Below are 22,059 nucleotides of genomic sequence, written 5' to 3' on the forward strand. Positions count from 1 at the left end.
TTATGTGAGATGTTTCGTCTGGCTCGAGAGAGACATTGAGTGAAGCATAAAACCTGCCCACCTGTTTCCACTCACACAGCGTGTTATGTTAATGAAGGATTAGTGCTACACACAACCTCTCCTAATGATACAGCGGGGAATACATGACTGATATTCACATATGACAGGTCATATAATTTTTGCCAGGTGCTTTGGCTTTTTCTTTCAGTTTATGAGGAATTTCATTCTTTGATGAGATAAGCTTGATGCAAGTAAGTCAGAATTAAGAAATTTCCAGAGATGTTTTCCACATATGTGACCCTTGTCCCTATGATGATAACATCAGAGGTTGTACAGAAATACTGTCTGTTTCTCTAGAACACAGCTGATCTCTGACAGCGTGTTATTACTGAAGTCTTGTGTACAGCAATTGAACAATTCTCAGTGAGATAATCACACTTGTGTTATATTTTTATGGGAGGGGAGGATTGGAGAGTAGAGTGTTGGGAAGTTCATTTCCATAATCCGGCTCCTATAAATGTTTTTTTAATTATATTTTAGGGGCTTTTGCCTTTAATAGCACGGGACAGCGTAGAGCAGACAGGAAAGCATTGGATATGGAGACATGGGGGAGGGACTGGCAAATGACGCTCAAGATGGGAATCTAACCACAACGCTATTGTGTCTTTTAGCCATCACACTTTCCCAGATGACTTATGGTATAATAAAAATAAAAGTAGCCTAAATAGCAAAAAGTTGATTCTGAAAAAAATGTTATCACAGTGTCTTTATTGAGCAAACTTTAGATGTGTATGGTCACATCATCTGTGTCGAGGTTCATATCAGATTTTTCCAAATTTTTGGATCATGTTTTCATTACCCTGTAACTGGCAGGCTTAAAATCCTTGTATTAGATCAGTGTTTGATTCACAGGTGAATGGAAATGATCTTGCATAGAAGATGATGCACAAGACACATAATTCACCCAAAAATAAATAAATATATTTATAAATATATATTAAATAAATAAGTCTTCATTTACTCACACTCAGTTTGTTTCAAATCTGTATACATTTCATAAAGGAAGATATTTAAAAGAAAGTCAGTAACCAAAGAGATCTCATCCTCCATTGACTTCCAATTGTATTTATTTTCCCTATTATGGCAATAAATGGGGGATGAGATCTGTTTGGTTACTGACATCTTCCAAATATCTTTCCTTGTGTTTAAAATAACTTAGTACAGGTTAATTAATTAATACAGGTTATGAACAACCTGAGGGCGAGACAAATGAGGATAGAATTTGTATTTTTGGGTGAACTATCCCTTTAATTATAAGAATAGGCACCATTTGTAACATACAGTGAATCTGAATAATCTTTGTTCAGAAAGTACAGTTTTGAATATTATCTCTTGAGTCCAGAATCAAAGAATGAACTCGTGTTAATGTTTTTATTCGTGTTAATCTTGATCTGTCAGATGTCAGTTGTCTGTGATGATTTACGCCCATATGATCAGTTGTCAGGCTCCTCTCTGTCCTGAAGGGATGTTTAACTTTACCTTTGATCACCAGCACCTGCTACTGCCTCATAAATCTTCTTCAGAAGCACCCTGACTCCAACAGGATATGTGACGCTGTACTTCATACGAATTCAGTGAAACTCCATTTTTGTTATTGAGTCCTAAAATATGTATTAAATATGGTAACACTTATTGGGATGGGTTCCGGACAGGAAATAAAAATAGTCCTAAACTCAAATAAATGTTGGAGCTGTCTAAGCGGAAAACAGCTTGCAATGGGGTCCTATTTTTTAAGTCTTTGTTATGTTTTTGATGTGCTAAACCATCAGTGTTCATGTATTGATTTTCAAAAAATGCTTTATATATTACATATTTCGCCTGTGTTTTACACCGTCACCTCGATTCTCAGAAAACAGGCTGCTGAGTTCCTGGTTCTATAAAGTCACTTCTTCCGAAACTCTCTGATTGGTCAAACACTTAGAGTGTGTGTTAAGATGTCCCAATCTGTGTTCCAGGGGCAGGGGCAATATAAATGTATGGATTCATGATGTATAAACCCAGGTAAAAGTTTGTTGTAGTCCCATCAAGTCGTTCATTGTTCTGTTAAAGCAAATATCTTCCTTTCCTGTGAAATTTGAACGTTGCAACTTGGCAGATATTGGTTAATTAAAATTCCATTATACCTCCCCTTTAAAACACATTGTGTTATTGTTTTAGCTCAAAATACACACAAGCAATGTTTTGTGTAAGCAAAACTACTCAAAGTTCCTAATTTATCCAAGGCCTTGTCCTGGAAAAATCGAATCGCTGTTCGGGAAACTGCTCCTTTAGATGTTAATCACACAACTCATGAGACAAGTGTGACAGAATCCCTTGCGGTTTGTATAAATTCACACCTTATACACACTTATTTCCTTTAACTCTTCTAAACAAATGATCCTTTTGTTTTCATTTCTTATTCATGCAAGGATCAAATGATGGGACATGTAATAAGTACAACTTAAAGAGTTGTTTACATGACAAGCTCTGCCAACAATTACACGAGAAAGGCATTACAAGGAGATCCCTAGAAATAAGTCCAGCCTTTAAAAGACAATTCAGAGAGCTTCACAGCACAAACAACACAATGACATTCAGAATGAAATATTCTTTTAAATCATGAACTCAGATTGCAATATCACATGATGCATAACAATGATTGATACCGAGGAGATGACAGAATAATATCCAGTTGTTTGTTTTCTTATTTCTTCTGTAAAGTGCTCCGCCAATGTGTCAGGTTGTGTGTGTTTCTGCAGTGATGATTAGAGGAGCTCATTGTGGTAAATGATAGTGTAGGTGCTGATGGAATTTCACATTACCAGCACTTTTCATTCTAAGGTGGCAGATTGACGGCATTAGTCAAAGCTGACCTTCCCTTTTGTTTCCTCTGGAGACAACGAAAGCAGTCATTCCCATTTCTACTGTCTTGTACTTCTGCCTGATTTCATATTCAAGACGCCTCTGTACTTTTTGCATCAGGCAAAGAGATGCAGGGAACCACCAGCAGGAAAACACATGTGTGGGACAATCACATATTTTTGTCGATAAGCGAAATACTGAATGTTAATGGTCCGATGATGAATGCAAATTTTTGACAGATTTGTTGGCACGCTCATTCATCCATCGGTTGCCATTAAAACAAGCTTTATGTTGCAGGCACATTAATGTTGACCTCCCAGTGGATACATGACTGTAAATCCGTTTCCAGAAACCTCCATTCATGTTCATGTCAGGCCCACAAAATATATCATTCCTCCACCGGCCCAAGAGAGTCTCACAAAAAGAAATTGGGGACACAAAGTAATTTCCAGTTGGGTGTGAAATCTCTATCTGGGGAAATGTGTGTGACAGTGAAAGTGGGGTCTGTTATCGGGCAACGAAATGACAGCACATTTCCATGACCCCCAGTCTGGCATCCCCCAGAAACTCAACAACAGCATCCAAAATCATCCTGACAAGCAGGGGGTAGATTCACAATCCTCAATACTAAGTCATCAGAAACAAAGAACGTTTTGTGGATGCTTCTTGCCCGATAGAAATTAAATAATTTGTAATATTTGTAACGTAAAGCAGAAGAGAACGAGGATCGAGTCCAAACTTTCTCCATAACACACCCAACACAACACAGCATCAGTTAGGACACGCTTAACATGGTTTACCCCAAATGGGACATATTCCTGGATGAACATCCCTGCTGGTTCTGGATCAACATTTCAAGCAACCAATGACGTTGAGGAGTTAGGTGTAGGGTTAAGGTTCCCATCAACAGATTAGAGCCAACACTGGCAGTGATCTGGATTGTGTGTTTATACTAGAAAAGTGGTTGGGGTTAGAACAAAGGTAAAATAAAGGGCAAGGGGCAGGCTTGAAACGTGACTTGATTCTAAGGGCTGATGTCTGAATTTGGGGATTGGGTTTAGGGTTAGAGGTTGTAAGACCACCCCGGTTAACCCCTCCAGTCGCACTGGAATTTGGGCACATGTTATGTTCAGCATTAGGGATAAGATTGTGTCTTTGTTAATTAGCGTTCTAGAAACAAAATACAAAGTCGATCCAGAATAATTGCCTACTTGGCTCAATAGAGTAACGATACAGATGTACTGTATACGACTTTTTGCATGAAATAAAAGATGTATGCAAAACAATTGAAACATATAAACGTGAAATGGGCTTACTCACTAAAAATGCGGTATAAAGAGTAATGGTCATGTGGTTCTTATTACCCCCATTAAATAGAGGAAGATGACAAAAAGAGAAAAGAACAATAAACCTCTGTTGTAAAGAGAGAGCCGTTCTCGTCACAACAGAAGAGTCAAAAACCTTCAAGCACTTCCTAACTTTTCTTTGTACCTCTTTATCGATCTGCTTGTCTAAGATCTCTCTCATTGCCTTAAGGTGCAGAAGAAGCACAACTATTTGACTACATGACATATTACCTCCAACAAGGAATTGCTCACTGGAGGTAACTCTCTCTCTCTCTCTCTCTCTCTCTCTCTCTCTCTCTCTCGCTCTCTCTCTCTCGCTCTCATTATGTTTATATACACCACAGAGCCCCTCCATCCAGCTCAGTTGCGTCTCAGCTGCAGTTCACTAAACAAGCAGGAGCGTGGCCAGCAGATTGCTCAGCATCTAACCAGAGAACACACAAAAACGCAGAGAGTTGATCCTATTCACACATGGCCAGACACATGTGGACATTACTCCAGACTGCATGCCTGCTGGGTTTGTTATCCGCGGAGTATCCTGGCCTCCCCGAAGAAGAAATAACTCCCGATATGCGCTACCCACCCAATTATTTTGGGGATTTGGAAAGTGAAGAGACCAAAGGTGAGTAGCTGTGATGCTTAGACCAACAACACTGTTAGATTCTGTGAATTATGAATAAACAGGTACCGACAAGACTGGTTTAAAGCGTTCTGTCATCAGAGATTGAGTGTCTTTAAGAAAGGATTTCCCCTGTATATGTAAGGAAAGAAAGTTGATGGAGAGTTGAGGAATTTATGAATGAGACGATATTTGCAGTTGTGAGTGCAGGATGCGTGTGTTGTGTAATGAATGAGCTCTGTAATGAAAGGATGGCGTTGAAAGCTTTACCAGTAGCAGATGTTAAATAGGAATGTTGTGTCAATGGATTGCTGTGGTTTTGTTTAAAAAAGCTTAACAACTTTAGAAAGGGTACAATCTCTTCCTGTAAGTGATGGAAAGAGACAACACAGAAAGTCAGCAATTTACTCAAAACAAATGAAAAGATTACGTTGTCCATTTTTTTAAATCATTGTTTTAGTGTTTTATAGGTTGAGTAGTCAAAAGTTAAAACAACCATAATACACCATAACAAAACATTAAAAGGGCAATATATGAAGGATAATTCACCCAAAAATACAAATGTTGTCATAATTTTTTCGCTCTCATGTATTTAAAAACGACATGACCCTTTCGTCTGTGAAACTGTAAAGCACAAAAGATCTTTTAAGTGTTGTTTGGTCACTGTTCTTTAGTAACGTTCTTCAAATGTCTTATTTTGGGTTTTGGGTGACATGAGGATAAAATGAACAATGATAGAATTTTAATTTATAACTTTATATATTATTGGTCTGGTGAACACAAAATAATATATTTTGAATAATGTAGGACAGTAAACAGTTTTGGGGCACTTTTTCCTACCATGGTAGTAAATGGGGTCCAAAATTTTTGCATTAATGAAAATATCTTTCTCTGTGTTCAACCAAACAAAGACATTTTTACAGGTTGTGTAAAACAAGAGATGAAGTAATTCATGAGAGAATTTTCATTTTTGGGTGAACTACCCCTTTAACATCCAGATATTACTCTTCTTTACATTATGAGTGTTAGGCTCATGTCGGAACTCCCCACTCACGAAATCTAAAAACCCAGGACACTGTGTCACGTTATTCACGTACACAAACCATGTAATGTAACTTCACTCTTTCCTTTCGTTCTCTGTATGGCTCCCAGAGGAGATCCCCACACTATCCCCAGAGGAGACCCCCATGCTGTTCCCAGATGAGTACACCACGCCGTCCCCAGAACCCTGCAAAGCTTCAGCCTTCACTGAATGGGATAAGCTCTTCACCATGCTGGAAAATTCCCAAATGAAGGAGAACATGCTCCTGCAGTATGCCGATGACATCATCAAGGTGGAGCTGCAGTCTCTGCGAGGGGAGATGCTGCAGTTTGTGGCGCAGTATGGGGCCTCGTGCACATCTTCAATTGACAAGGCGGCTCGGCGCACTGGGGCACAGATGGAGACACAACTGGAGAAAGCGCTGACACGACTGCGAGAGGTCTCAGCCAATCAGTACAAGCAGCAAGAATTGGTCCTGCAGCAGCTAATTGTATCTAGCATGACCCAAGATGCGCACCTGAAGCGGCTAGAGAACTGCTGCCTGAAATCTTCACAAGCCAAGAGTCTTCAGGCCCGGCATCTGACGCAAGAGGTAACTGACCAGGAGACCAGACTGAGGTTGGAGAAGAATCTGGCATCCATCTCAAGTGAACTGCAAGCCATTCGGGAAAAGATGACACATTACATGAGGTCAAACCTGTCAAACAGGTTTCCATCAGGTGAGAATCTGATCTATGTTTCGACAAGCTAAAGCAGCCTATTATGTTAAGAGAAAGTAAATTGTTGAAGCAGTAAAGTAAGAGAGATCTGGACTCGTGTCAAACCAAATGAAAACCATGAATTGGATGAGAGTAATACAAACACATGTACATTGTACAATTACAATTATGTCACTGGTTTTGAGAAACAAAACTACACGCTCCAATTCCAACACAAATGTTGCAAATGTATTGTTTTATGAGAGTCAATCCTTTGAACACAAAGTGATGCTTCGGCAATTCTGCTATTAATTCTGAGCTGTAAATCTGTGACTTATTCAAACCATATGTTATCATCAAGCCAACTGACTAACACAAAAACATCAAAGAACACATCAACTTATATGACCCCGAAAAAGACAACCTTCACTCAAAGTTAGGATGTGAATTTCTTGCAAAACCTCCTTGGACCTTTCTTTATCTACAGCTGATCCACGCTTTGTCCGCATATATAGAGCCTAGTCAGTTTCCATTCAACATATTTAATTTAAAGCTCATGCTTTCTGTATTAAAGAGCTTTGCAGAGGTAGAACAAATGAAAGACAGAGGGAGGTATAATCATTTACAGCTAAGCATGGCGACCACACCAAAGCGTCCAGGGGGAAAACAGAACCAGATGAGACTGTTTAGAGAATTAGTTAGTCTTCATTTATCCTCCCAAAGCAGGAAACCTAAGACAAATGAAATGAAAATATCATAAGCTACGGTAGGAGAGTTGTGATCTGCCATAGGTAATCACCCAGTGGAAAGAGAATGTACCAATCCTATTAACCAAACCATCTCGGATTGTTGACAAACCTTTCACTGTAATTGTGCTTCCTACTGATTGAAGATCCTCGTGGTTCTTCCGGCTTGCTGCTCCAGTGGGGTTTATCTCATAATCGCATGAAAACGTACAACACTGTCCATATAAGAATATAATAAAATACGATCAGGCAAGTACAAACTTGCATGAAACAAGACTTTGCAGTACGGGAAAGTCCTTTCTATTAGTATCCTTGTCATATTTACAAATGAACAAATAGCATAGGGATAAATTTGGGAGTGAACAAAAATTGGAGGATATCCACAATGACGAAATGTTTTCGGTGAAAATCATCACTCTGAGGAACCACCACTAAAAAATAAAAAGTTAATTGTATATTACATCACTTTCAATCTTTTCAAATAAAGACTATGCACTTTTAGTTGTTTTTGTTTCATTGTTTTATTTAACAAAAATACTAATCCCAAAGTGGACAACCCTCCTTGACTGATTTCGACAGTCTAAGGGTTACCCATAGAAACACATCTGAAACTGAGGGGTGGAGTGGTTCACGACACATTCATTCTGTTCCTTCTAACCAGGGAAATTAAAATTCATTGATAACATCTCTTTTCTCCACAGGCTGTGACACTGGACTCCTCTTCCCCATGCGCTCTTCTACATCCAACGTCAAAGTAACACCCAAAATACCGTTCCCGACCAAAGCAGTGACCATCTGCCTGTGGGCAAAACCAACCCAGGTTCTCAACAAGACCGTCCTCTTCTCTTACAGCACGACGGGCAACCCTTACGAACTGGAGCTGGTGCTCAACGGCCAAAGTGTCCAGTTCACGGTGGATGGAGAAACCCATTTGGTGGAGGCGCCAGGGGTGGTGCAAGAGGGTCAGTGGGTGCACCTCTGTGCAGTCTGGAGTTCATGGCAGGGCCTGGCTTCTGTGTGGGTGAACGGTCAACAAGCAGCAAGCTCTCCCGGAGTGGCTGAGGGTCATGAGCTACGCAGCAAAGGGAGCATACTTCTGGGACAAGAGTACGGACGTTACTTCAGGCATCTCAACTTCCCGGAAACCTTTGATGCAGAGTTGGCCTTCACGGGGAAGATTACAGGAGTCAACATGTGGGATCGTGTTTTGGATTCACAGGAGATATCCCAGCAGGCACAGCTGGACGGGAGTGGTTGTGGTATCCGTGGCAATGTGGTGGCATGGGGCGTGTCTGACATTGAGCCGAAAGGGGGTGTCAAGTTAATCTACTAATGTCTCTACTGTCTTGACCACCCGAGTCTTGTAAATCGATCAGATGAGCTCCTACAACACATCAGCTGCTTTGCTACTCCTGCATACAACAGTAATTTCTTTCAGTTCTGGAAAAAGTTTCCTCACAGGAAAAGTTGGATTTTGGGGTGTACTGGCATTCATCATGCAAGTTAAAGTAGTTAAACTGCTGCCATTTGAGGCAAATCATATCATTCGTTAATCATTTCAAAATTTGGTTTTAAACACATTTTGTATTGTCAAAGTATTTATCTTGTTTGAAAATGTTTACATTCCAGTTTGACTTCATTTGTAATCTATTTGTAATGTAATCTTTCAATACATTGTAATGTTGTTCTTCTGCAATATTTTAAAACTTATAGTCGATCTATCTTGTGATTTTTATTTTGCTACATAAATATTGCTAATGAATATGTTTTTATGCACCTGAACACGTTTGTTAGCTACTTGCCACATTTTGATGATGGAACTGTGGAAAATGTTTACAAGGTCTATGTGACTTTTTACTTTCCCTGATGTGTGATGTGTATTATAATGTAAAAAAAAAAAAAAATTTGAGGCTAAGATGAATGTATAATGTAAATAAGTATTTTTCAATGAGGGTCAGGAAACCATAATAAAAATTTTAACCAAAATAAAACTGATTGTCCCCTTCCTTGAACCGCCACCTTAACGTGGTGGAGGGGTTTGAGCACCCGAGTGACCCTAGGAGCTATGTTGTCGGGGGCTATATGCCCCTGGTAGGGTCTCCCAAGGCAAACAGGTCCTAGGCGACGGGTCAGACTAAGAGTGGTTCAAAAACCCCATATGATGTTGACAAAAACAAGGACCGTGACGTCGCCCGGTATGGCGCAACCGGGGCACCACCCTGGAGCCAGGCCCGGGGTCGGTGCTCGTATGCGAGCGCCTGGTGGCCGGGCCTTTCCCCACGGGGTCCGGCCGGGCTCAGCCCGAAGGAGCGACGTGGGGCCACCTTCCCGTGGGCTCACCACGTGCGGGAGGGACCATAGGGGGTCGGTGCATTGTGGATCGGGCGGCAGTCGGAGGAGAGTGCCTCGACAGCCCGATCCCTGGACACGGAAGCTAGCTCTAGGGACGTGGAATGTCACCTCGCTGGCGGGGAAGGAGCCTGAGATGGTGCGGGAGGTTGAGAGGTTCCGACTAGAGATAGTCGGGATCACCTCTACGCATGGCTTGGGCTCTGGAACCACACTCCTCGAGAGAGGATGGACACTTCATCACTCTGGAGTTGCCCATGGTGAGAGGCGGCGGGCTGGTGTGGGTCTGCTTATAGCCCCCCAGCTCTCCCGCCATGTGTTGGAGTTTACCCCGGTGAACGAGAGGGTCGTTTCCCTGCGCCTACGGGTCGGGGTTAGGTCTCTCACTGTGGTTTGTGCCTACGGGCCGAACGGCAGTGCAGAGTACCCGACCTTCTTGGAGTCTCTGGGAGGGGTGCTGGAAAGTGCTCCGACTGGGGACTCCGTCGTCCTACTGGGGGACTTCAACGCCCATGTCGGCAACGACAGTGACACCTGGAGGGGCGTGATTGGGAGGAACGGCCCCCCTGATCTGAACCCGAGCGGTGTTCAGTTATTGGACTTCTGTGCTAGTCACAGTTTGTCTATAACGAACACCATGTTCAAGCATAAGGGTGTCCATCAGTGCACGTGGCACCAGGACACCCTAGGCCGCAGGTCGATGATCGACTTTGTGGTCGTTTCATCTGACCTGCGACCATATGTTTTGGACACTCGGGTTAAGAGAGGGGCGGAGCTGTCAACTGATCACCACCTGGTGGTGAGTTGGATCCGATGGCAGGAGAGGAAGCTGGACAGACTCGGCAGACCCAAACGTACCGTAAGGGTCTGCTGGGAACGCCTTGCCGAGTCTCCTGTCAGAGAGATCTTTAACTCCCACCTCCGGCAGAGCTTCAACCAGATCCCGAGGGAGGCTGGAGACATTGAGTCCGAGTGGACCATGTTCTCCGCCTCCATTGTCGAAGCGGCCACTCGGAGCTGTGGCCGTAAGGTCTCCGGTGCCTGTCGAGGCGGGAATCCCCGAACCCGGTGGTGGACACCGGAAGTAAGGGAAACCGTCAAGCTGAAGAAGGAGTCTTATCGGGCCTGGTTGGCTTGTGGGACTCCTGAGGCAGCTGACAGGTACCGGCAGGCCAAGCGGACTGCTGCCCGGGTGGTTGTGGAGGCAAAAACTCGGGCCTGGGAGGAGTTTGGTGAGGCCATGGAGAAGGACTATCGACTGGCCTCGAAGAGATTCTGGCAAACCGTCCGGCGCCTCAGGAGAGGGAAACAGTGCCCTACCAACGCTGTTTACAGTGGAGGTGGGAGGCTGTTGACCTCAACTGGGGATGTCGTCGGTCGGTGGAAGGAGTACTTCGAGGATCTCCTCAATCCCACCGTCACGTCCTCCATTGAGGAAGCAGAGGCTGAGGGCTCAGAGGTGGACTCGTCCATCACCCAAGCCGAAGTCACTGAGGTAGTCAAGAAACTCCTCAGTGGCAGGGCACCGGGGGTGGATGAGATTCGCCCTGAGTACCTCAAGTCTCTGGATGTTGTGGGGCTGTCTTGGCTGACACGCCTCTGCAGCATCGCGTGGCGGTCGGGGACAGTGCCTCTGGGATGGCAGACCGGGGTGGTGGTCCCTCTTTTTAAAAAGGGGGACCGGAGGGTGTGTTCCAACTACAGGGGGATCACACTTCTCAGCCTTCCCGGGAAAGTCTATGCCAGGGTACTGGAGAGGAGAATACGGCCGATAGTAGAACCTCGGATTCAGGAGGAACAGTGTGGTTTTCGTCCAGGCCGTGGAACGCTGGACCAGCTCTACACCCTCTACAGGGTGCTGGAGGGTGCATGGGAGTTTGCTCAACCAATCCACATGTGTTTTGTGGATTTGGAGAAAGCATTCGACTGTGTCCCTCGCGGCATCCTGTGGAGGGTGCTTCGGGAGTATGGGGTCTGTGGTCCTTTGCTAAGGGCTGTCAGGTCCCTGTACGACCGAAGCAGGAGCTTGGTTCGCATTGCCGGCAGTAAGTCGGACCTGTTCCCAGTGCATGTCGGACTCCGGCAGGGCTGCCCTTTGTCACCGGTTCTGTTCGTAATTTTTATGGACAGAATTTCTAGGCGCAGCCAAGGGCCGGAGGGTGTCAGGTTTGGGGACCACACGATCTCGTCTCTGCTATTTGCGGATGATGTCGTCGTGTTGGCCCCTTCAAACCAGGACCTTCAGCATGCACTGGGACGGTTTACAGCAGAGTGTGAAGCGGCTGGAATGAAAATCAGTACCTCCAAATCCGAGGCCATGGTCCTCAGTCGGAAAAGGGTGGCTTGCCCACTTCAGGTTGGTGGAGAGTTCCTTCCTCAAGTGGAGGAGTTTAAGTATCTCGGAGTCTTGTTCACGAGTGAGGGGAGGAGGGAACGGGAGATTGACAGACGGATCGGTGCAGCTTCTGCAGTAATGCGGTCGATGTACCGGTCCGTCGTGGTGAAGAAAGAGCTGAGCCGCAAGGCGAAGCTCTCAATTTACCGGTCAATCTACGTTCCTACTCTCACCTATGGTCATGAGCTTTGGGTCATGACCGAAAGGACAAGATCCCGGATACAGGCGGCTGAAATGAGCTTCCTCCGCAGGGTGGCTGGGCGATCCCTTAGAGATAGGGTGAGAAGCTCGGTCACCCGCGAGGAGCTCGGAGTAGAGCCGCTGCTCCTCCACATCGAGAGGGGTCAGCTGAGGTGGCTTGGGCATCTGTTACGGATGCCTACTGGACGCCTTCCTCGGAAGGTGTTCCGGGCCCGTCCGACCGGGAGGAGACCCCGGGGAAGACCTAGGACACGCTGGTGGGACTATGTCTCCCGGCTGGCCTGGGAACGCCTCGGTGTCCCCCCGGAAGAGCTGGAGGAAGTGTCTAGGGTGAGGGATGTCTGGGCATCTCTGCTTAGACTGCTGCCCCCGCGACCCGGTCCCGGATAAGCGGAAGAAAATGGATGGATGGAAAACTGATTGTCACTTGGGATTCAAAGTTTAAAATTTTTGAGCAACTTAAATGCACCATAATAGATATACTTTACATGTAAATATGTCTGAATGCACAACCTTATCTTTAAACTTATTTGGGAGGTGGCTAATATATATGAATTCGTATGATGTAAATCGTACAGAAACTTATGATTATTAGAAAAAAGCAATTCTAAAGCCCCCCTCCCTAAACTCACCCTTAGACGTAAAACACAAAAGCATATCATATTAAAACTACATTGTACATAGAACTACTTTGTGCGAATTAATCCTTATTAGCCATCTCGTAAAATTAGATTGCAGAAAACATATTAAAATGATTTGAGCTTAGACATTAGGAATTTTATAAATTATATATTTTTTGTTAAACAGTTATGGCGTGAGGGCGGGGCTACAGAAAATATGTTTCTGCCCCTCCAGCAACATGTTGCTGAAAATCCAATCAGTTCCTGATGAACGAAACCAAGTCCCGCCTTCATTTTGTAAAAGAACATGATTGAAGGACCACTGAGTGGTGCTTCAGCAGAAAAGGAGGCGGAACCTTGTGCATTAAGCCAAGCAAATTGCATTTAAGAGAAAGTCTGTGAAGACACTTCTATGCATATAAGAATGGTGGTAAGGACACAGCATTCTTGAAGGGATATTACTAATAATGAGCATAGCTAGAGGAACTTTGGGAGCCAGTCAGGGCCTTTAATGTTTCAAAGATGCTCGTTTCCACCTATACCTCTCCTGTTAGAAGCATACACACCAGAGAGCTGTCTGTCTAATACGCTCCAGACCACTACAAACAATCATGTAGTCCTCTGACATAACTTTAACATGAGACCCCTGTGTCTAGTCAGCCAGAGGGACGCGTATACTCAAGAAACATACTGTTAGACACTGAATGATCAATTTGAACCGTAAACTGGCCCTTCTGTAAAGATCAGAATATGTCGGCCTACACAAAATATGGGGATGTGTTTAAAAGCACCCTTGGGTATAGAGAGATGTATGGCTTAATACATAAACAATGGCATTGAATTCATAATTTAGAAATAAACTGTAACTGTAACAGTATTCATGAACTGTCATGATCCTGCCTCTCCTTGTCTTGGTTTTCTAGTCTTGTGGCAGGATCATGTCAGTCCCATGTGTTTTGTGTGGAGAAAGAGCATTGTTTTGGTTTAAGAAGCCATGCTCTCTCTCCAGTGTTTCGTCCTTTAGCCCCGCCCCCTTGTTTCCCTGTTAGCAGTCCATTAGTGTTAGTCTTGTCTCCAGCCCTGATCCATCTTTCCCTTAGTGTTTCAGTCCCCTCACCTGCCTCGTGCAATCCTCCTGTTAAGCTTTCCCTTAGTGTTTCATCCATGTCACCTGTGGCCACTCTCCCTGTGTCATCAGTCCTCGTCAGTGTTTCCCTTTATCAAGCCCCAGTTTTCCCTCTGTCCCTGGTCGGTTCTTTGTCATTTTGTCATTATCGTACCTCCTCACGTCACATTGTTGGATTATTCCTGTCTATGGATTATCGTGTTTGTTCTAAGTTTGTGGATTTTGTTGATTTATTATTCAAAGGACTTTGTTTGTTTTGTTCCCCATGTGGGAAGTTTTAGTTTACACTTTTGTCTTGTTTTAGATCGTGTTTTCCTCATCGAGGGTCTTTTGTTTAAATAAAGTTTTTGTTATTTAACTCTGCTGCCTGCGTTTGGGTTCTGTCCACACCCCGTGACAGAACATTGAAGAAATATAATTTTTACTTGAAGGCCGCCATTTTTTTGCGTCAAAATACGTTACGTCAAATGTTAAAACCTAAACCTATTCTCTTTCGATACAGCAAAGCAGTAAAATATGATACGTCAAATAAAGATCAGATATATAAATAAAGCTTGCCATAAAAGAAGAATGCGTTCAGTAAGCGTCTGTTCAGGGTAAACGTGATTAAATCATAGTATTAAACGGTCGCCGTTAAAGAGCACGTAACACTTCTCTATAGTATCAGTATTATCATGGACTAGTTGTCACGGCATACAGTGTTCGTATCTACAGACATTATTAAAAATACAGATAGTACTCCACTCAGTTCTTGAAATCAATACTTTGAGAGTTAATAGATTGAACACCTAAATGAGCCGAGTTCATAGCTAGATAAACAAACTGTAATACCCCAGAAATAACATTACATGTTAACGTTAGCACGTTATGACTTAGCTAAACACAAACATAAGGTACACAAATATTTCTCGAAGTTAAGACACTTTCAGGATGTGATTTGGTAGAGCTAACAGGTCCAAACAAAGTTAGTATTTCCCCCTCTATCAAGGATAGTCGTTTAACCTATCCTGCAGTGAACTCGCCAAGATGATTGAAGCAGTCTTCTGTGAAATGACACACGCACAGTAAAACCCTGGGGTTATACTCCTTTAGTGTCATCTGAAAAATTAATTGTAACCATTGTTTCCTCCAAAGTTCTTCCTTTGGTAGTTTAAATATCACAGACTTCGTTTCACAACGTAGAATACAGGTTTTAGACATGATACACACGCATCTCAAACAAGCGACAGTGTTTGGGTGAGGAGAGTGAATTATTTGCCGCAGTCCCAGCCTAACGTAGGAGGGGACTATTTCTAGTGATGTAGATACGCGGCAGTTAGAGACTCGGACTAGGTCACGTCTCGCTTGCGTGATTCGAATATAAAAATGTATGAAAATACACCAAATAGCGTCTAGCTGCCTGTGCTTGCGCATACATTTTTTGTCTATTTAGATAATCTGTACAAATGTAAAAAACGTTTATTATTTCTGAAGCCTAAATGCAATCGCAAGAAGTAAACATGAGGCTATAAACAGACTACACCACAGTCTGCTTTATTGTCAATTCTGCCACATGTACAGTACATACATTGAAATTGAAATTGCGTTACTCTCAGACCTGTGGTGCATACAAATTACACATTTACTTTACACAGAATAAAAATATGTATTCTGCCAATGAGGTCAGAGTGCAGGTGTGCATGGGACAAGAGAGGGGATGGGCAGCAGGGTAGACTCTCCATTAGTCTGCTGGTCCTAGCCTGGAGACTCCGCAGTCTCCTCCCTGATGCCCGCAGCCTGAAGAAGCTGTGTGTCGGGTGGGTGGGAGAGTTTTGCGGGTGAGATGAGTTCCACAAATGTCCTTGAGGGGGAAGAGAAAGACACCAATGAGCTTCTCAGCTGCTCTCACAATGCTTTGGGGGGTCTTGCGGCAGGACGCGTTGCAGGCGCCATTCCACACAGAGATGCAGCTAGTCAGATGGCTCTCGATGGTGCCATTGTAGAAGGTGCACATGATGGGGGCTGGGGCTCTTGCTCATCTAGGTTTGTGGAGGAAGTAGTGACGCTGCTGTGCTATCTTGGCTAGTGCTGCAGTGTTGTTTTTCTAGGAGAGATCATCAGTGAAGTGCACCCCCAGGAACTTGGTGCTGCTCACTCTCTCCACAGTAGCACCATTGATGGTCAGAGGAGCATGCTGAGTGTGTGCTCTCCTGAAGTCAACAACAATCTCCTTCGTCCTTCGACTTGTTGTCACGTCACCACCTGGCCAAGAGGCTCAACTCGCTCCTGTAGGTTGTCTCATCGCTGTTGCTAATTAGACGCACCACAGACATGTCGTCCGCAAACTTTATGAAGAGGTTGGAGTCATGTGACGGTGTGCAGTCGTGGTTTGGCATGGTGTAGAGGAGAGGGCTGAGCACACATCCTTGGGGGGCCCCCGTGTTCAGTGTGTGTTACTGCTGACCCGTACTACCTGAGTTCTCCTTGTCAGGAAATCCAACAGCCAGTTGCATAATGAAGTGTTTAGTCCCAGCTGGACCAATATGTGGGTGAGCTGTTAAGGGATGATTGTGATAAATGATGAACTGAAGTCTATGAACAGCATTCTGATGTACAAGTCTTTTTTGTCCAGATGAGGGAAGCATGGAGGGCAGTGGCGATGGAATCATCTGTTGAGCGCTTGGAATATCATTGTCACAACCCCCAGGCCATAGAAAACTCCTTCAAACTTAATAAAAAAGTTTTTTCAAGTAATAACTTTGTTTTTTATATTTGTGGCCATGTTGCATTATTTATTTAACATCCAAGACAATGTCTGTTGACGCATTTAATAACTTGTTAGCAGCCGCCATTTTAAAGACATGCAAATGCTTTAAAAAACCAAGAGCTTTTAATTAATTTAATTAAAACCAAGTTTTATGTGGTAAAACTAAAACGTGAAAATATTTAGTGGTTTTGTTTACTATACACCTTATTTAAATTTTAACAAAACATTCATTCAAAAAACCCAGCAATAAGAAGTGCTTACATGCTAACTTACTACAAAACTTGTTACCATTGCACACTCTATCCCATTTACACTTAAACAGGAGGTGAACTTATAGTGTACTTACCCAACATCATGCTGGTAACCACATAATATGGTTTAAGATTAGTTTCAGACCTGGTACTAAGTAACTCCATAACTGCACACTAAATGCATGTCAAACCGTTATGTAAATTCATGTGCAACAATTTCCTTTAACCTTTCAATTCCTAAACTGATCTCCTTACTTCCTGCTCCAAAGACTGTGAGAAGGTCAAATATTACTGGTTGATTGCAGACTTCTGGGAACTTGGACCAGGGTGGTGTTCGGGAGGAAAGGAGACCGATTAGAAGACAGACCCCAAAAGGAAATCTAAAGAACGGGTCAGAACGAGACTGTGCTTTTGAAGCGATAATAATCGTATTATCTGGGCCTCTGTCTTTGCTCTGCGTATAACGCATAGCATATGCACAAACCGCAAAACCTAATCTACCTATACTGGAAATGAATACCCGCTTACTATTACTGTAAATTGAAGTTCAGTCATGTTGAATTTTGGCAAGAAATGTCTGTGAGTGAAATGTTTTTATTTCAAACGCTATCATTTTCAATAGTAAGCCAGATCCTGAGGAATCAACACTGTATTTTCATCTTGTGCCATGGCATCAACATTCTGAGAAACAATGAGTAAGGTAAGTGTTCATATGGTCTAAAACAATAGTGTATCTCTTCTGCTTCTGGGACTTAGGCCAGAGCTTTTGCTTACTCATGTGCCTTTTTCTTCCAACTCTGTCTTCTAGATTTGTGGGATGTATGTGTAACCAATGGAAACCATGTAAGGAAAATACAATATATGTAAACAAATATTGAACGCCCCTTCTTTTAAATGTTTATATATTCCAGTAATTACAAATAAAACAAATAGTAATATTATACCATACAATATCATATTAACAATGTCCATCTTTGTTGCAAAAGTTTTGTAAAGTCCTTTTTCTGTTCTGAAATTACTATTGGCCATTGATCATTGAAAGTCATTGACAGGTTTGGGTAATGAGTGTTTGACTTGAATGTGTTCAGGTCTGAGTTTTATACAGATCAGTCAAGTTCTATCACACCAGACTGAATCAATAATTTATTTTTGAATCTTGCTTTGTACACAGGGGTATTATCAAAAATTATTGGAGAGACAAGTTTAGCCAAGGAACGGTTCTTGTCGGATGATTTTGCTTGTTATCAGAAATAATCTACATGCTCTCTATTGTTTGCAAATGTGTAACGGAAGTAATGCGTTTGTTTATGTTCTCGCTCTGAAACCGTCTATATTTACGCAGCCGTTGAGATAAGTTTGGGTTGTTTTAAACCCGGTGTTCTTTTTAGAATGCAAGCAAGCTGTTTCTTAGAACTCAGACGATTGTTGACTGCACCTCAGCTCAAAAACTTGAGCAACTGTTGAGCGGAAGTTGTCAGTTTCCCAATTGAGAGTTACGTAAGAAGTTCTTGGACGAACATGATGGTCAAACAGCGAGCCCAGTTTTAAGACAATGCATTTTATTTAGATCTCAAACCCCCATCGATAAATGAATAATACAACCCAAAGCTTGCGAGGGTCTTTTTTTAGCGGAATAAATGTCCGTTAAAAATGTGTGAGCAATAAGTAGAATAATGAATCTTTCTGAAACCCACGGAGGCATGGGCTGCATGGATATTCGCTACATTGACAGAAGTCTGTGGTGGTTGATATATGTAATGTCAGGTGAGCACTTACACTCAGACGGCACATGACCACGCGTGACTGTTCAAATGAACGCAAAGCAATATCTGTGAAATACATTTTGATCTACTTCCTTGTGGCTAAACTGATAGAGCATGGTGCTAGCCATGCTAGCAAAAGGTCATGAATTGTCTTTTCAAGTTAAGGCAAATAAAAGCGCTATAAAATTATCTGCCAATAGACGCATAGCATTCAAAATATAGTTTAATAAAAACCAAATCTATTCAAACTAAAAGAAAATACAACCCAAACTACACTGAATGCAGGTTCACTTGAAACGGATGCCCATGGTTTTTGCTCGCCACAATGTTGGGTTGCTACTTGATGCCCAATATAAAATCTGGGTCCTGAAGCAAAAAGGCCACTAGACCACTAAACCAGGTATTCACTAAAATAACTTCAATGAATTGTGGCAGGTTGCTTTGCATGTTATAAAGTCTACTGATGTCAAAGTGGTGGTTATTGGCCAGAATGAGCAGAAAGGTTGACCAGACTTTTAACTGATTCATCAGCTAAGCCCATGTAGAATAAACATGCCAGTGGGTCAATTAGTACACTTTAGGAAGTCTCTCATGAGCACAAATGAGGCTCTCCAATTAGGTTTCTTAGGTGCCTAATTTTCTACAGTGTAGCAGCCAAATCTAGAGGCATCCAAATTATATATCTTAAAAAACACAAGTGCTCTTAATGTTTAATCTTTTTTCTATGGCTCATTCAGAAGGTCTGATGTCATCCGTTGGCTGACCCATGCTATATGACAATGAGCTGAGGTAGATGTTAATTAGAAAACGTTTTTCACTAATGAAGCCTCTGATGACCCAGGCCAACAATCTCCTTTGCTGACCCTTCTATTATGAGCAGAATGTTACAACACAATAACTTGACCCACACCAATGAGATCTTTATCTTCGCAGAGCAAGAATTTGTGCAATTGGAGTATTTGAACAGCTGAGATAAAAGTATATTTTGGCACGGGCGACAGGTCAAGCATACCATCCGCTTGTCGTATAATGGACGATCTTTATAAAAAAAATATTTATTTCAAAAGCGACGATGTACCAGAGCAATGGATGCAATAAAGTTTGCTTCATTGTGTATGTCTCAAATGACCCATTTAAACTGTGGTTTTGGGACAAGAAACCAGAAACACACACTGTGGGCTAGAAAGACCACACGCCCTCTGGGTTGTGTGGATGCCGTGGGTGGCAGATTAGTGCATGTGGAAACTAAACAGTCACCGGCTTGAATATTTATGTAAAGTCACAAGGGAACTGCTTCTCTTATTACCAAGAAGGCAATGACGTGTAGGGTCTGCGGAGTAGTGACTCATGGCACGATGGTTTTATACCATCCATGACTCATCATTCTAATCTGTGACCTAATAAAACGCGGTGCACTGTGACCGAGACTTTAACGACTAGATTTGTTTAGTTTTTTTACACGTGCTGCGTGTAGTGACAAACACAGATCACTCAGAAGATACATAATGTGTGATTATTGAGAATTTTGCATCAATGAGATTTCACTCAATGAGACACTCAAATACACTTTTCTTGATGCTTGGCTGAGTTAGAAGAGCTTTACCCTAAAATCTGATGTTCATAAACAACAAAGTGATGTTCAAATGACGTTAATGGTTTATCGAAAAATGAGTGTTCGTTTAAAGCAAACAATGTGTAAATATGCCCCTGGACATCACGTTGATCACTACTATACTATACAGCAGTTGAGGATGTTGTGTAGTCTACACAATGCTGGTGACCTTCCACGGCCCCTTGTTTTCCCCCTGAACCCCATTTCAGACCCTTACCTCCCAGTACACTGCAGGTGATGTCCTTAGTGTGTTGGGCCAAGAGTTCAGCTTTGGCAATGGCAGCCAGTGATAAGTAACTGGACATGTTTCTGCTCAGCTCTTTGTTCCCCTGGCGCAAGAATCGAACCGCCACAGGCACGGCCAGCACCATCACTGGAGGCCTATTGTAATTCTGCAAAAAGAGACAAATACTGATACAATGTTTATAGGTTATGGCTTCCACACATTCAGCTGAAATGAAAATTTCAATTAGATGCTTTATTTAGATGAGGAATGCTCGTGTTGAACACTGTATGCCAAGAATGGTCAATAAAGTCTGGGTTATTACATCCAGACAGTCAACATGTAAACAAGGGTAAGCTGGCTTGGTGTCTGCTTCATTAATATAAAGAAAACACTGAATAAGACATATAAAAATAACTGTAAACATTTCAATAGGTCTACTTCAAGAGTCTGATTTGGGTGAAACTTAATTTTTTATGTTTTGCTGCCCCCTATAGGGTACATGAAGCAAATTATTTTAGGTTAAAACAGTTAAAGGCGGGTGTCTGCTTTCTCTTAACTGTTGTTGATGTTCAAATCACCAAAACAAACACACCCTTGCCCTCATCTTTCGGACTAATGTCCGTCCTGTGCACTGTGCACCTTACTGCTGATTGGCTATAAGGTTGTTTTGGTACTCAGCCCGAATAAAGAAGCTAATTCAGTAACCAGACACCCTGCCTTTAAACATATAAGATTATGACATTACACATTTACATCATACATGTCTGAACAGAATTATTAAAGTTTTCATTTTAGTTTAATTTATTGTATTAGCTATTATTTGAATTTTATTGGGTTAATTTTAGTTCAAGTTTGAGCAATTTTGGTTTATGCTTTTAATATTTTATAACTTATTGGTTTATTTTTTATGTTGCTATATAATAAGAATTCATTTTAATTTTTGTTTTTGTTTATTATTATAATTTTAATGCTTTAAACTTATTATCGTTTGTTTTTGTGGCAACATAAAACATTTTCCTTGAGTTAAGTTTTGCCAATAATTGTAGGTCAATGTTTTATTTGATTTCATTGAACAGGAACGTTTTCAAATTTTTCATTTTAGTAAACTAAAATAACCTTGATTCTAAAAGTTTCAATATTGGCTGATAATAAAAAAATGTACAAACAAGTCAAACCGTTTAGCCGGTAAATTTAAAACAAGATGTAAGAAAATATTGTATGAGTAACAAATACAATGCTTATTTGTGGACAATACTCTGTATAGGTTACATTACATACAAATACACTTGAAATAAGATTCTTTTTACTATTTTGTCTGGCAAAATGTGTTAATCTCTGACTGGTTGACTATTCGTAATAATTTATTATTTTTAGCACAACAAATATGGTCCCTTTGGAAACCACAAGAAAAATATTCA

The 22,059-nt window shown here is 42.1% G+C and overlaps 2 protein-coding genes across 2 annotated transcripts in view; one reads left to right on the forward strand and one right to left on the reverse strand.

The window, feature by feature from the left end:
• The window catches only part of veph1 (ventricular zone expressed PH domain-containing 1), a gene marked incomplete at both ends in the record, with an annotated part of 80,127 nt that overhangs the window by 52,292 nt on the left and 5,776 nt on the right, over positions 1-22,059 (reverse strand). Inside the window, one exon of the mRNA XM_079465573.1 lies at positions 20,633-20,807. Coding sequence (XP_079321699.1) covers positions 20,633-20,807 — 175 coding nt within the window. The remainder of the gene's footprint in view (positions 1-20,632; positions 20,808-22,059) is intronic.
• On the forward strand, positions 4,605-9,352 carry ptx3a (pentraxin 3, long a). The gene is made up of 3 exons (XM_079465574.1): positions 4,605-4,869; positions 6,019-6,627; positions 8,054-9,352. The coding sequence occupies exons 1-3, from the start codon at positions 4,719-4,721 to the stop codon at positions 8,683-8,685; spliced, it is 1,392 nt and encodes a 463-aa protein (XP_079321700.1). The 5' UTR covers positions 4,605-4,718; the 3' UTR covers positions 8,686-9,352.

This window comes from Barbatula barbatula (genome assembly GCF_947034865.1).
Source record: "Barbatula barbatula genome assembly, chromosome: 10".
NCBI classification, from domain to species: domain Eukaryota; kingdom Metazoa; phylum Chordata; class Actinopteri; order Cypriniformes; family Nemacheilidae; genus Barbatula; species Barbatula barbatula.